The sequence below is a fragment of the Symphalangus syndactylus genome, chromosome 21 (genome assembly GCF_028878055.3).
Source record: "Symphalangus syndactylus isolate Jambi chromosome 21, NHGRI_mSymSyn1-v2.1_pri, whole genome shotgun sequence".
In the NCBI taxonomy this organism is placed as follows: Eukaryota; Metazoa; Chordata; class Mammalia; order Primates; family Hylobatidae; genus Symphalangus; species Symphalangus syndactylus.
Genome location: NC_072443.2, coordinates 26,351,958 through 26,367,557, shown reverse-complemented (window position 1 = coordinate 26,367,557; position 15,600 = coordinate 26,351,958). Strand labels below are relative to the sequence as shown.

The 15,600-nt window shown below is 36.1% G+C and overlaps 1 protein-coding gene across 1 annotated transcript in view; it reads right to left on the bottom strand.

Annotated features, from left to right (window-relative positions):
- Positions 1-507: 507 nt before the first annotated feature.
- ZPLD1 (zona pellucida like domain containing 1) overlaps positions 508-15,600 on the bottom strand; it is a 45,661-nt gene continuing 30,568 nt past the window's right edge. Inside the window, exons 8-11 of the mRNA XM_055259539.2 lie at positions 11,220-11,391; positions 9,858-9,966; positions 3,306-3,335; positions 508-2,905 (exon numbers count right to left, since the gene is read on the bottom strand). Coding sequence (XP_055115514.2) covers positions 2,730-2,905; positions 3,306-3,335; positions 9,858-9,966; positions 11,220-11,391 — 487 coding nt within the window. The 3' untranslated portion in view covers positions 508-2,729. The remainder of the gene's footprint in view (positions 2,906-3,305; positions 3,336-9,857; positions 9,967-11,219; positions 11,392-15,600) is intronic.

Genomic DNA, 15,600 nt, shown 5'->3' with positions numbered 1-15,600 from the left:
AATTCCGGGCAGAAGCCAAGCTCCTTGTCTTTCCAGTTTTTTTCTGTCCCTACCAAAGTTTTTAAAATTGTAAGTTCCATTTTAGTTAGAGCTCAAGCTCAAAGAAAAATGTAGTTCCTTACCTTTAGCTAACATCAAGAATGTGTCTCCCAGCACAGGGCTCAGTACTAAGAGGGCAGACTTCATCTACCTACAGAGATCACTGACCTTCCCTGTTGCATTAGGCAGCTTATTTTAGACTAAATCTTTCTCAGTACAGATGCTCCTCAATTTCCAATGGTGTTATGTCTCAAAAAACTCATCATAAATAAAAAAAAAATCACAGGTCAACAATGCATTTAATGGCCTGATAAACCCATCTTAAAGTCAAAAATTGTAAATGTAACCATCATAAGTTGGAGACCCTCTGTATTTGTGAAAGTAGGAATAGGATGTTGAGAGCAGGAAGGAGAAAATTAAAAAAAAAAAAGTCAACATTTTAAACAATTATTTTATTAAACCGATCATCTTTTACATGTCATCAGACCTTACCCCTGAAGTGCAAAAAACAGTTTGAGGTATTAAAACTGAAGAAACATTTGCACGTATTTTGTAAGGTTTTTCACACTATAATAACTGTAAAATTCAGTATAACTAAATACTCCATATAACTGCAGATTTATAAGAACAAAGTTGTAAAAAACAGACCTGGTTTATCTCATTATAACTCTGATTCTTCCATTTATGATGAAAGGGTGGCAAAAAATAATGTGATACTTAAGTTGTTTCCCAAGTGATATGTGTCCATTATTCAATTCTATAAAATGGAGTATAGAATTGAAAAGGTCAACAGCTGAAACAGCGGCCGTTCCAAAAGCATAAAAATCAAATTGACAAAACAGCTTAAATGATATAATGTCCTATTCACAGAACTTAATTGTAGAATCAATGGCAATTCACTTTAAGTATCTGAAATAGATTTACCAGCATATTTCAATACTATCCATGTACATGTAGGGTCACATTAGTAGTATGGTCAGTTAATCATGTTAACACAGATAAAACTCAGAATAGTCACTTCAAAGTTATTTTGAAGTAACACAGGGAAGAGTAGATTGGCTTTTTATGTGATTTAAACTTTTTTTGTAAAGAAATTATCCAGAGACTTTCCAGATCCCACTTCACTTGGTGTCTATACCTTGAAATAAAAAGTTGATGCAATTATATAGCTAATTATTGTAATATAAACGCTTCCTCCTGAAAAATTCAGGCAAATTGGAGAAAAAGTGTTTTTCAACTTGAGGATTGATTTAATCATTAACTCACATTGTAGACATTTCATTTGAAGCAATTGCTTGATGATTTGCATGCAGTATAGTAAATTAAGTCCCAACTAATGGGTCACAAATGTTGAATAGAAATTAGTGATTACAGCAATTGCTTATAGTTAACATGGCACTTCTAGTAACTTCACATGCTGGATTTTGGTGTTGGCTATTAAATTATTTTATTTGTTCATCACATAGGTAGCTTAAACAAAGAGAATGTTGGATTTTTTTGTAAGAACATGGGCTGCTTAAAACTTGCTTTTTTGCAAAACTGATAAAGGATCAAATGCTTCTTGCAGTTTACTATTAGAGGAAAATATTGTTTATTCATGGCAATTATGACACCTACAAGAAGACACCTTAAAAAGAAACCCTCTCCTGATTATTTATTGCCTGGCATCAAAAATATGGGGGGAAGGAATATCTTTTTATGTAGATTCCAACAATGTTCTGCAAACTACACTTAACCTAAGTTTCCTTTATGTTTTAGGAAAAAGGGAATCTAAATTGTTAAAAACCCTTCTAGGAACAGTATGCTTATGAGCTGACGATAATGTTCTTTTTTCACAACTACAGCTTGTTTTCACATGTAATGATTCTTGAATTAAAAATAATCTTTGCATAGTTACCTCAGTGCTGGAAGCACAGCTGCAATAGCAGCTGAACTGTTTACCTGGGAGGAGCGTTAACATTTGCTGGTGTTCTCACGTGAACCCGAAGAAGAAAACTGATCACAGCTATTCCTATTCTAATGAATAATGATCTAGGGCCACTTAGTATTAGCCTTGGAAGCTAACAACTATTTTCACTATCTTCTACACAAAAGGGTGCCCCAGGTTAAGAGACATGTCCCAAGAGTTCTTTTAAAATGAATATTGTCAGACATGAAAATCAGCCAAAAACACAGGAGGTCATAGAATGAGTAGTTAAATCTCAGGTATCCAAATTGGCCAGTCCAATTAAAACACATCCTGAAGCTGGGAATATCTGGATTAAAACAAAAAGCAACATTTATTCTAGGACCACGTGTGCAAATCTAAATGCCATTAATGCTTAAGGGGGAAATGCAACACATTTCATTTTTTGTCTACTCTCATCTTTTATCTTTTAACCAACGATCAAAAGAAAACTGAAATAAAATGAAATATTACTGATCCTGTAAGCCCTAAGTCCTGAATATTTTTCACTTATTGTCAATATAGTCATTGGTGGCATAAAAATACGGCTGGCCACGTACATAAGTGACAATAGCAATATTATAAACTTCTTTCACTATCATTATGCTGAAAAGCTACACTGTGAAATTTATCAAACTTACAAATATTGAATGTGGACTGACATGAAATTCAGATGGAACACTGACTGCATTGACACATAGTTTAGTCAGTGAAGCCTTCTCCAGAGAGCAGGGACCTGTTATAGTCAGTCAAAGACTGGGTTTCTTACGCCATTCAACACTAAACTGGTGGGTGCCTTCCTGTGCAGAAGGGCCAGTGAGCACAGAAGAAGAGAAAAGCTCGTAACTCCCAGAATGACCATTCCTGATATCAGTGCGCTGGTGATGGCGTTCAGCTGGAAGGGAGGCACACTTGGAGAACCTGCAAATAATGAAACACACCCTGTTGTAAAGGCCCCACATAATATTTATCTCACCTTAACCCAATTTTACCTGCAAAACATCTTTCATCAGCATCTCATAGAATAGCAGCATGGCACTGAATTGTGCTACAATCTATTTGACGGTAATTCAACCCAATACCAAAGGATTGTATGGTTTAGAGGCTGCCCATGGGCAGCCAAAATCAAAATACCAAAAAGCTATCAAATGCTATAAAAATTGACCAATAGATCACATATGAGTTTGAAAACCCTCAGTGAACTGTTATCCAAAATGGACCAAGCTTGGAAAACTCAACCTCATTACACTTAGATGATTACAGCTTTGTAACTAATCACCAAAAATGTAAAAAACATCGCAAAATATGTTAATTATCTTACCAAGTTGTGAATTGTTGGTTGGAGTCTCATCTGAGGGGAAAAAACAGAAAAAGAGAAGTGACATCATCTCTCCAAATATTTACCTTTGTTTATTCTGATTAATAATTACTTTGTACCTACATTTTTACCTGTATCTCCTCTTACTTCCACCCATAATCTCCTTGAGTAAGGCAAAAATGAATGTCCTCCTAAACCATTCTGCTTTTCCATGCCCTGTTTCATATGTCCTGGATTTCATCATCTTTCTAATCCCCAAGCCCACATCCTGCCCCTGCCCTAGGTATACAAATGTAATAGAAAAAAATATATCGTGTGCTGTTTTCTTGCCTGCCAACTTTGTTTCATCATTAGCTCTCCAGTCAGGTTAGTGGGGACAGTAATTGTTAACAGCTATTACATTTTTTTATGGCCCTATAACCTGCTATTTGTTATTCTGTTATACAGAATATTCATTATTTAGTGCCACTCTATTTTAAGTATTGCCAATTTGCCCAACATAATCTGCAAACACATCATTTTAAGTTCCAAGAAGATAAATTTACACTTAATAACTATATGAAAGGAAAACATGACTCCTGAGCTTGGGTTGCAGTTTTATTTGCATCTGTTAAGTAAAAGATTGAAGCTGTTGATTTTTGACTTTTCCCTGCCAAACACAATAATAGATGTGATAAACATATTACTTGATTTCCCAATTTTTGTTGTCCAATTTGTCATCATGTTGCCACCAACCCTTGAGCTTGTACAAGCTCATATTTCATATTTGAAATAACAGTAATTTCGTATTTGTGTTTTAATATTTGTGTTTGTTATTTGAACCATATAATGTGCGCAATTGTTTATTTCTGGAATATAAATATTATTACAATCAGTATGTGTATAAAACCACATAGTTCATAAACGGCAGTTTCATATATTATCACATTTCATCCTCACAGAAGCCATATGGTTTGGATATTATTGCTACTCCCATTTTACAGATAAAGAAATTTCCATCTGTCACAGCCTTTATGACAGAGTAAACATATGCTTAAAACAAAGCTCAGTTTCAGAGTCCTTTTTCTAAAATAATATAAACTGACCAAGTATGAAAAATATTTCTGGTTATGAAGATGAATATCTCAAGCTCTGAAACTCTAGGATTAGTATTTTAAACAGGTACTGGGAGAACCTGGTGAGATATTTATAAAATATCTGACACCATTTTTTTTCAGACACATGAATCTTCGCAGAAATGATGGTTTTGCTGTCTGATCCTGAAGTACAATGTTCAAAATTAATACAGCACTCATTCATAGGATTCTTTAGAATGGTGCAATGCATCGCTATAGGACAAAAAGAAAAATAACACACATTTTTGTTATAGAACATTCAGAAAAATCCTAACCTCTAACCAACACTACTTTATAATAACACTTCCTTCTCATGGAAACAGGTGGGATGAATGGACTGTGATCAATTCTTCCAAAATATCCATGTGCTCTTTTCCCAAGATGAGCTGCCTCACTGGAACATAGGAGGAGAATATATAATGCTACAAAATTTCTTTTTGAAAGCTATTCTTTTTTTTAGAAATCACACTTAATTGCTTTAAAACATTTCAACTAAAAAATAGAAAGTTCCTTCCTAATAAGTGTTCCAAATAAGACAAAAGTGCTATGACTAGATGCCCTCTCTGCTATTTTCTGCATCCTAAGGTTAACAAAAGTCAGACTGTCCCCTGCACTCCCCATATTACCACCAACACTTCCATACAAATAATATCTCAGGTGTCATTAATGAGGACTTCGCTGTGGACAAAAATCCCCGTGTGTGTGGAAAAGACACACCCTTTTCCAAATAAGACTGGAACTACAAAATCCAGGTTCCAGGACTCTGAAAAAAACGAAAGCATACTACCTTTGGCAGGTGGTTGAAATCGAAACCTGTGATATTCGAATACTATTTGGAATTGTATTTGACAGTGGATAAAGGTAGAGAGAATTGCTTTATCTAGTTGCTATTTCTGGTAGCATCCAATTTTTGTATTATTGCAAAGAAAACAAACAAACAAGCAAAAAATCAAAGCACTGTATCGCCTTGAAAGGGAAGGTAGACATTTTTTCAGGAGACTTTTATCCCACCACACTTGTTTTTTTGCTTGAACCCACTTGGTCTTGACATGTACATATATGCTAAAAGAAACACCTGAAGCCTTCTGGAATTAGAACTGATTGGAATACCAAACTTTTGGGGCTCTCCGAGAGTATATTTATCTGTTTGAAAGCCTATAGGAGAAAGGTGGCGGCAGCAATGCCACAGCCATTTGAAAGCCAGAAGTGGCAGATAAATTGTCATTCTCTGCTTTCTCATGTAAGTAGTTGAAATAATAATTAAAAAAATGACCACCAAAGATATATGCAGAATTATTTTTTTCTCTTAGCACTAGAAAAGTATTTTTTAAAAAAACTTTAATAACCTATGTAGTAAAATGGACCACACATTTCAAGTTAATAAGCACCAACCTTCTTACTTTTCACAGTATTATGTTTGTTAATAGTCTGTTTTTACCTCTGAACTCTAAGATCCCTGAGGACAAAGTCTGCGGCCTGTTCTCTATTGTACTCCCAGTTCCTAGAAGAGTGCCAGTCCCATGAAGGGACAAACAAGTATGCTCAAATGAATTATTAACTACTCATAAAACTCAACAATTCTAATTGAACAAGAATACGGCTTGGGTCTCTCCACAGGAATTAAGTATAACAAAACAATTAGGTATTGTTTTCTGGTGTTGGTGCCTTTAGATTTCCAGAATTGTACCCTTTGATAAGCTTTTCCCTATCCAAGCACTTTTAGCATTTTGAAGTTTTAAATAAGAATGCTTCAGGAAATTTTTCTTGAGGGGTTGCATTATGAGGGTGTGAAGATTTTCCTAAGTCAAGTAACAAAACTATTAACTATGTTGGGTAAAAAATATCCAGAATGGATTTGATTTCATTAAAAAGCAAAACAAAACAGGAGTTCTGAGGTTTAACAACTTACTGAACTTGACCTAAGCTAGATGTCTAGGGAAAAGGAGTGGTTCAATGAGCAAATAGAGCAAAACTTCCAAGCATCAGAGAGCTCTGAAGAGAGCAAATCAAGCCTGAAATTGGACTTGTCTATATAAAATTGGCCACAGGACCTGAAGAGATAAATTCTAGCTGATCTAAGGTAAAAATAAAGTGAAACTAAGGAAAAAAGGTAGTTCTGGTCATGAAGTTGAACATGAAATTTGCATAGGATTTTGCATGTGGATGGATATGGCTTGAGTTCTGAGTTCTGTGTTCATGTGGAATTTTTAAAAATATATTTTTTCATGGATATCATAGTATTACAATGTAAACATCTTTATATATATGTTCCTCTAGGCAGTGAGACCATCATGATGACCAAAGAAGACCACGCCAAAATTTTATTTATCAAAATTATTTAAAAATAATTCAAGAGAGAATGAGAGAGGATTCAAGGGGACCCTGAAAGCATGAGTGTGCTCCTCTGGGGGCTCTGCCGGTGGAGAAACCTGAGGTGACCCCGAGACAACTCCTCTAGCATGTTGGGCAATAAGTGACATTCTTGAGGTGGAAACTGGTTGAAAATTGGAAAGAAATCCAGGCATGACATCAGAGGCATTGTGATAGCTCTTTGTGGTGTTAACATAGATATTTTGGGCAACTGGATGTGGAATGGATGAAACCTCTGAACCTGGAGAGCTGGTTACTTATGTTAGAATTAGAGACTTCTACTTATTTATCTTTACTGGGATTTCGGGGGTCTTAGAATTTTTTTTGTATTTTTAAAAATTATTTTACACTAATGATATGGTTTGTGTCCCCACCCAAATCTCATCTTGAATTATAGCTCCCATACTACCCACATGTTGTGGGAGGTAATTGAATTGTGGTGATGGGTTTTTCCCATGCTGTTCTCATGATAGTGAATAAGTCTCACGAGATCTCATGGTTTTATAAAGGGCGATCTTAAATGCCATCATTTAAGATATGACTTTGCTCTTCCTTTGCCTTCTGCCATGATTGTGAGGCCTCCCCACCCATGTGGAACTGTGAATCCATTAAATCTTTTTTTCTTTATAAATTGTGCAGTCTCGGGTGTGTCTTTATTAGCAGCATGAGAATGGATGAATACAGCTAACAAATTATTTAAAATTTGTAATACTTAGTTTTGCGTAGGCAAGAAGGAAGTAAGAAGGCAATTAAGGAGAAAAAGCCATCTACCCAAGATGAACAGAAGAAATGTCACTTTAAAAGTTCTTTTCTTATAACAAACTGACTCTAGATATGCTCCATGGAAATAAAAATCTCTTTTATTGTGCCTACCCAAAAGCAATCCTAATTATTTGGCAACAAGAACTCAGTTTCTATTCAGTGTAATTCTATGAGCCATTTCTGAAAGCTAGATAGACATCAAAAATGGAACTTTCACAAGCCACAAATCAGTCTTTTTTTTTTTTTTTTTTTTTTGAGACAGAGTCTCACTTTGTCAGCCAGGCTGGAGTGTGGTGGCACAATCTCGGCTCACTGCAACCTCTGCCTCCCTGGCTCAAGCAATTCTCCTGCCTCAGCCTCCCGAGTAGCTGTGATTACAGGCATATGCCAGCACACCTGGCTAATTTCTGTATTTTTAGTAGAGACGGGTTTTCACCATGTTGGCCAGGCTGGTCTCGAACTCCTGACCTCAGGTAATTCGCCCTCCTCAGCCTCCCAAAGTGCTGGAATTACAGGTGTGAGCCACCGCACCCGGCCAAACCAGTCATTTTTAAACCAGTCAAAGCACATACCAAAAATCTTCAGGGAGTATGGGCTAAGTTTGAAATTTCATATTTAATATATTTCTGCATTATTGAAAGGGCCTATTAGTTTGTTTTTAAATAATGTTAGGTCTACACAAACACAGGGAGGAAAGTAATTAAAGCAATTAATTGTCTGAATTTTTTGGGCCAAAACCACTTTTTGCTGACTTGCCTATTTCAGGCAAAACTTTCTTTTGACTGTGGGATGGGCAGCATGGAGAAAAGGTACCGAAAATGTAACTGAAGCATAATAACAGCATTAAGGCTAATATAAAATGGAGAAAACATTATTAGCATATAATCCAAATCAGAATTCTCTTTTTTTGGGGGAAAATTTAGAACTACAGAGTTATAAAAAAATCTTAAGACTTTTATTTTAAAAATGAAGAAATATTTTAAAACTTTATAAACTTGTTAAAAACTTTTACTTTAAAAATGAAGAAACATTTGCCCAAAGAAATGAAATAAAACCTCTAGTCACATAGCATGTTAGAACAAAAGCTAAACCTAGAATCAGTTTTTCCGGCTTTAGTTTCAGAGTTTTTTATGCCGCATCTGTTTTATCCAATGGACTCTGGAAGTCTCTGGGTTCACACTGACTTAAATCTACAAAATCTGTATCACTTTACATTGTGTGTGTGTGTATGTGTGTGTGTGTGTATGTGTGTAGGTACATGTATGCACATATATTTGTATACATGAGAATATGTTTATAAAGAGTTATAAAGAGTTGTGTCCATTAGATCATATAAATTCATGAGTACAAGTGAATGCAGTAGATGAGAGTATGTAATATGCAGAATTCTGAAAGGAAACAAATGGTACTCAAACTGGGCCATATACGGAGTGTTTAATAGCCTATTTATAAAGATGTAGAGAATTCACAAGAGAGAGTAGAGTGAAGGGATAAGGAGAGGGTTTTCAGAGCAGTTCTAGGGAGAGAATTGTCTGGGAGGAGCCTTGTGGACTCCACAATTTCTGTGCCCTCCCATCTGCTTACAGCACCACCTATTGGTCAAGCCCAACCAGAAACTAGAGGGCAAGGGAGCTAGAGGCTGCAGTACACTCAAATTAGTAGTCATGGGCGACAGCAGGGCAGAGGACGGTGAAGCGGATCCACAGGGTATCCAAGCGGATCCACACGTCCAGCATGGGCTGGGCTCACGCCTGTAATCCCAGCACTTTGGGAGGCCGAGGTGGGCGGATCACGAGGTCAGGAGTTCCCGACCAGCCTGAGCAACATGGTGAAATCCCATCTCTACTAAAAATACAAAAATTAGCCAGGTGTGGTGGCAGGCGCCTGTAATCTCAGCTACTCTGGAGGCTGAGGCAAGAGAATCTCTTGAACCTGGGAGGCGGAGGTTGCAGTGAGCCGAGATCACACCACTGCACCCCAGCCTGGACAACAGAGAGATACTCCGTCTCAAAAAATAAAAATAAATAAATAAATAAAACAGGTCCAGCGTGGCATACTCGTGTGTGTGTGTGTGTGTGTGTGTATGTGTGTGTGTGAAAACAGGAAATGTAGTAAAGACAATATTGCCCTTTGTGTGAAAGTTGAGTAAACAGGGAAACTACTGTGAAATTAAAGTTGCTTAGTAGTTTATCTTGTCTCATAGTTAATTAGTGCTGTTTAGGAACCACTTTGAGTTCTCGTCAGAAGCCAAGTAACGAGGCATTTTGGAACCGTCTATTACTACATACAGAAGGAGGAGCACACTTACCACTCCGAGTAATGATGGGACCAGCAGAGAGCACCGCGCTGCCAGAAGAGCTCTGGGGGCTCCAAGTCGTCCTCCTCCCAGCATCTCTCCTTTCTCTGTGGCTGCAAATCTGAAGTGTTAATGAAAACAAATGAAATTCCACACCGGCGCAGAATTGTTTCTTTATGGCCGTTTGGAAAGCAGATTCTTTTGGAAGAGATACCACATGTTTAATTTTATTCATTTCATTCCGTGCATTTATTTAATTACTTTGCATGTAACAGCTACAGTGTTTCTTACCCTGGCTTGGGCCACATTTCTTATTTCCTCCTGCTGTAATTGTGCACTGCCTCATTAATTTACATAGCTCAATGGCTCTCTTGAAAAAGTGCTGTGTTTATCAAACTTTTCTACTTTTATTTCTCTCAAGCCTTTAATAAATCCTTCCCAGAAATGTTGGTCAGCATGGACTCAAGGTAATGCGGACCCTCCATTTACCCCCATCTGACATAGCTTATTAGTCCAAAGGGATCAATGAGCATGAAGAAATAGCTTCCCATTTATGCATAAATTAAACATAAATATAAACATATTAACGGTATTTCAAATTTAAAAAGGGCATGCATTTTTCTCAGGTTGATAATGATGTGACCCTAGACAGCTGGTCAGAATAGAATTTTTTTTATTCACTACTTTAAATGGCTCTTTATTTTAATGGTGGCTGTATGCAATTCAGATTCACACCTTTCACTGCTTTTAACTTTAAATCTCAGTGATTTCCCGACCATCTGGCCACAATCTACCTTTCCAGCACCAGCCCAGTCCGCTCCCTGGGTTTTCCAATCATCTCTACTCTGCTCTACAACCCTACTGAAGAACTAGAAGCTCTCTGATCACACTAATTTATGTGTCTGTGTCTTTGGCCATCGTTTGGCCAGCAATGTCTCTCACACTCTTGATCTTGGTTCTCTGGGGCTCAGTCCTCTTCGAAGTAACAGCTGGAGTTCATTTCCACCAATCCTCTCAACCTCTCCTGCTTCATCTCTCTCACAATGGTGAATACTGCCTGTTACTACATATATTTGTCTGCCTTTGCACCGTAAGATTTTTGTCTTGATTTCTTCTGTGACTAGCTCATGATCCTAAAGAATAATCTAATTAAATTCAGAATTTGTGCACACCTCATCTCTGTATCCTCAGTATAATGCTTGGCACAAAGTAGGATATTTAGCAGATCTTTACTAGACAAATGAATAAATCCTACTTCAAACTATTTGACCTAACACATATCCACTTTCTATGTAGAAATTAGTTTCTGACATTTGATAACCTTTCAGCTTAGATCAATTCAACAACTTAGAATGAAGTTCCTTAAAAACATACCGGCATAAGGAAAGGGCAGTCATCTGCTCTGCAGAGCTTGGTAACGCAGTGCAAGAAGACAGTGGACATTTTCTGATTCTTGTGTTTCACAAATCGGAACACTTCAAATGAAAACCGGCCCCGCTGGCTTCGGCCATTCTCAATGACGGTGGTCTGAGGGTCCTTGTCACAGCTAAATTTTAGGGAACATGAAAACAGGACATCACTGGAAAGTACCAACCTACTGGGACTTGTAAATTAATTTCTACCATATTAAGGATCCACCATTACATTAAGAGCTAACAGAACCATGCCACGTTACAGATATTTAGTCATAGCATAAGCTAATTCAACAGATATGACAATAAAACCTGGATCATAAAATTTAAACAGATCAGTTTCTGATTGCAATAATGGAAGAATTATACTCTCATATAGTTCAAAAATCCAAATAATTTAAAATATATAGAAATCTGCCAGAGGTGATCTCACTTATTTTCATTCTCATTTATTTTCATTTATTTTCACATCATTCCCAGGGTATATGAAAATAGAAACAGAAGCAATGTATTCTTATTGTCCTCCCTCCTTAAACAAACGATAGCATATTGTCTACACTATGTTGTACCTCGCCTTTTAAAGATTTAGCAGTGTTAGAGATCTTTCCGTATCAATATTTAGAGAGCTTCCTCATTTTTTTCCACAGCTGTGTAGTATTTCATCATGGACATGTTTCAGAGTTTATTTAATCAGTTTCCTATTTATGTACATGCATTGTTTTTGAATCTTTTGCTTTTTAAAAACAAAGTAATAATGAATAGCCTTACAATATATCATGTTGAACATGTACAGGATTATCTACAGAATACATCCGTATAATCATTTAATAGATATTGTCACATTGCTCTATATAAATATTGTTCAATTTTGGACTTCACAAGCAATATATGAAAACAATGCTTACTTCTCCAGAGCTACATCAGAAAATGTATGGACAAAATTTTTTATTATTCCCTATTTGAGAGTAAAAATGAACTATCACCCTATAACTTTAACTTATATTTTCTTATAATTAATGAGTTTGTGTATCTTCACATACCTTATAGTCATTTGCATTTCTTTATCTGAAAATGGTTTATGTCTTTTGATCAAATTCTGTTGTGTTCTTGGCCATTTTCTTTCTAATTCTTATGAGTTCTTTTATGTATTAAGAAGAGTGGTTACTGGTTGTTATGTAAGTTGCAAATTGTTTCACTTTGTTATTTGGCTTTGGACATTCTGTGTGTGTGTGTGTGTGTGTGTGCGTGTGTGTGTGTGTGTGTGTGTGTGTACAGTTTTATTCTTATGTAGTTAAATTTTCAATATGTTATTTTGTGGCTTCTAGTATTTAGGCTGAAGACAGTTTCCTTACTCCAAAGTTTTAAAGGTATTTCTCTTGTTTTATTCTACCACTTTTAAAGTTGTAGTTTTTGCCTTTAATTTAATAATCTATTTAGGTTTTCTTATGGTATACTGACTGAAGTATAGGTCCAATACTATTTTTTATCTTACTGTTATCCATGTCCAACACTGTTTTAAAAAATCTACTTATCCCACTGATTGGTGGTACCACACTCTACCTTACACTAAATTCCCATATGTTTGGGGATCTATTTCTCAGTTTACTGTTCTGTGATTTTTGTCTATGTGTCTAGCTTTGCATAGTATCACATTCCTTTAATAATTGTAGACATTTTATTGACTGTGATATCTGATAGAACCATACTCTGCTCATTTCCAAGTTGATTCCCCCCTTATCTTTTTGCATTTGTCATTTATCCCTTTTTTTCTTGATTTGATTAGCTTGTGATTCTCTATTAATGTATTTTTTTCAAGGAACCTACTTTTTCTTAACTTCTTCCAAAACATTGCTTCATATTTTCATTTTTGATACAAGTCTTATTTATGCATTTTGCAACTTCCAAGTGGTGAGGACTTTCTGGTTTTTGATATTGTTATGAATTGCTGTCTCTCTGTATTTAGCTTATTGCTTATGTCATTTAGATTTTCTATATCCTTACTTCCTTACTTACTTGTTGGCCACCAGAAGTAAGTTTTGTAAGAGGTAAAATCTCTAATTTTTTTATTGTATAGCTATGTCTTTTTATATTTCCCCCGGTTTCCACTTAATGAAATCTTCAATTTCATCCAGGGCATCATTTCATTATATCAATGTAAGATTTTTTTTTTAATTTAGGAAAGTGTTCCTGGGTTATATTTTTAAACATGTGTTCTATTATTTTGGCTTTTGGGGGGACAATTCTAATTATGCATATTATACATATATTGAATTCCCTTTCTCACCTTTTTATTTCTATCTTTCTTACTTAATCCTCTTTTTATTTTCCTTTACATTTGTTTATTTTTATTTGTATTTCTCGTACTTATCTTCCATGTCCCACACTGTTTCTGCTGTGATCTGCACTCCTTTGAATGCTTTCTAATTACACGTCCCTTCCTCTCATACATTTTTTATATTTCCATTTATTTTCACTCATCCCAGTTTCCTTTTCACATTTCCATAGCCATGGCTTTTACTGTCCTATCCTTACTTACCTAAGTTCTCATAATTCTATCTTCATAACCATGATGCTTTTTTTGCTTTTTAAAAATTAAGGTGCGAATGTATATATTATATATTCCATGGCAACATTTTTCTGGTGAGTTTAATTCATCTTTAAAATTTCTTTTCTGCCATTTTCGATATTTTTCCTGTAGAATATTGGAACACTGCAAGAAATACCTGCATCTGTTTATCATTCAAGTTTGAAAGAGCTGGATTTCCCTAAACCTAAAATTTTTAGAACCCCTAAGGCAATGTGGAATGGTAAATATCTTCCTTAAGGGTTTCCCCAACTCAAGGGCTCCCTCCTCTGTTTTTCAATAACAATTTTCATACTCTAATTTTTTCTATTTTCCTCCCTTTCTGATCCTTTATCCCACTTTCTTTTTCTTCCTCTTCCTTCTCCTTCTTCTTTGTCAAATAGAGGATTGAGTTATTATCATTGATCCATATAAAGTCCCTCTCTCATTTATTTTCTTTAATTCCCACTCCCCATTTCTATTCCCCGTCATCCCATGTGCAACCTTCCTAATATGTTTGATACGCATCTTTTTGTTTGTATGTATTTTTAGAAAATGTTTATTGTTTTGTGTGCAAAAAAAATTAATAAAAAAAGAAATCAAAAAAGTAAATGTTAATGTTCTCTAGTAAAAGAAGATTTATAATGTGTTAAAGAAAAAAAAATTTTCTTTGAATATAGCAGAACTGTGCAGCTGACTGAACTTAAAAGATATTCACAGGGTTCTGCCATCAGCCCTGGGTTCCTGAGGTTTATTCACCAGCCTTGCCACCAAGGGCAGAGCCCCTGCCTTCCCAGGCGATTCCTTCACCTTTAGAAGGTGTACTTTTCCTGGTACTTTATGAGATCTGCCACTTCTGAGGCTCTGAGCATTCTCTACTGTTTTTTTCTTCAGATTCCCCAGCCCTGGGGATAGCAGTTTCCATTCAAAGTAGTGGGACTGTAAACTAGTTCAACCATTGTGAAAGTCAGTGTGGCGATTCCTCAGGGATATAGAACTAGAAATACCATTTGACCCAGCCATCCCATTACTGGGTATATATCCAAAGGACTATAAATCATGCAACTATAAAGACACAAGCACACGTATGTTTATTGCAGCACTATTCACAATAGCAAAGACTTGGAACCAACCCAAATGTCCAACAACGATAGACTGGATTAAGAAAATGTGGCACATATACACCATGGAATACTATGCAGCCATAAAAAATGATGAGTTCATGTCCTTTGTAGCAACATGGATGAAACTGGAAACCATCATTCTCAGTAAACTATCGCAAGGACAAAAAAACTAAACACCGCATGTTCTCACTCATAGGTGGGAATTGAACAATGAGAACACAAGGACACAGGAAGGGGAACACCACACTCCGGGGACTGTTGTGGGGTGGGGGGACGGGGGAGGGACAGCATTAGGTGATATACCTAATGCTAAATGACGAGTTAATGGGTGCAGCACACCAACATGGCACATGGATACATATGTAACAAACCTGCACATTGTGCACATGTACCCTAAAACTTAAAAGTATAATAATAATAATAAATTAAAATAAAAAAAGAAAAAAAAAAACAACAAAAAAAAACAAAGTAGTGCCCTTTCCTTCTAGGTGTGTATTTCTCCAGCTGCTTCTGGGAGCTGACTCCCTTAGTACCCCTCAGCACCCACTTTTCTTCCCTGCCTTTCTTACCACCTCTTCTACACTGCTTTCTACACCATTTTCTCTTGATCTTAACTGTTTTCATCAACAGTAACGTTTACTTTAGAATTTCTAGGT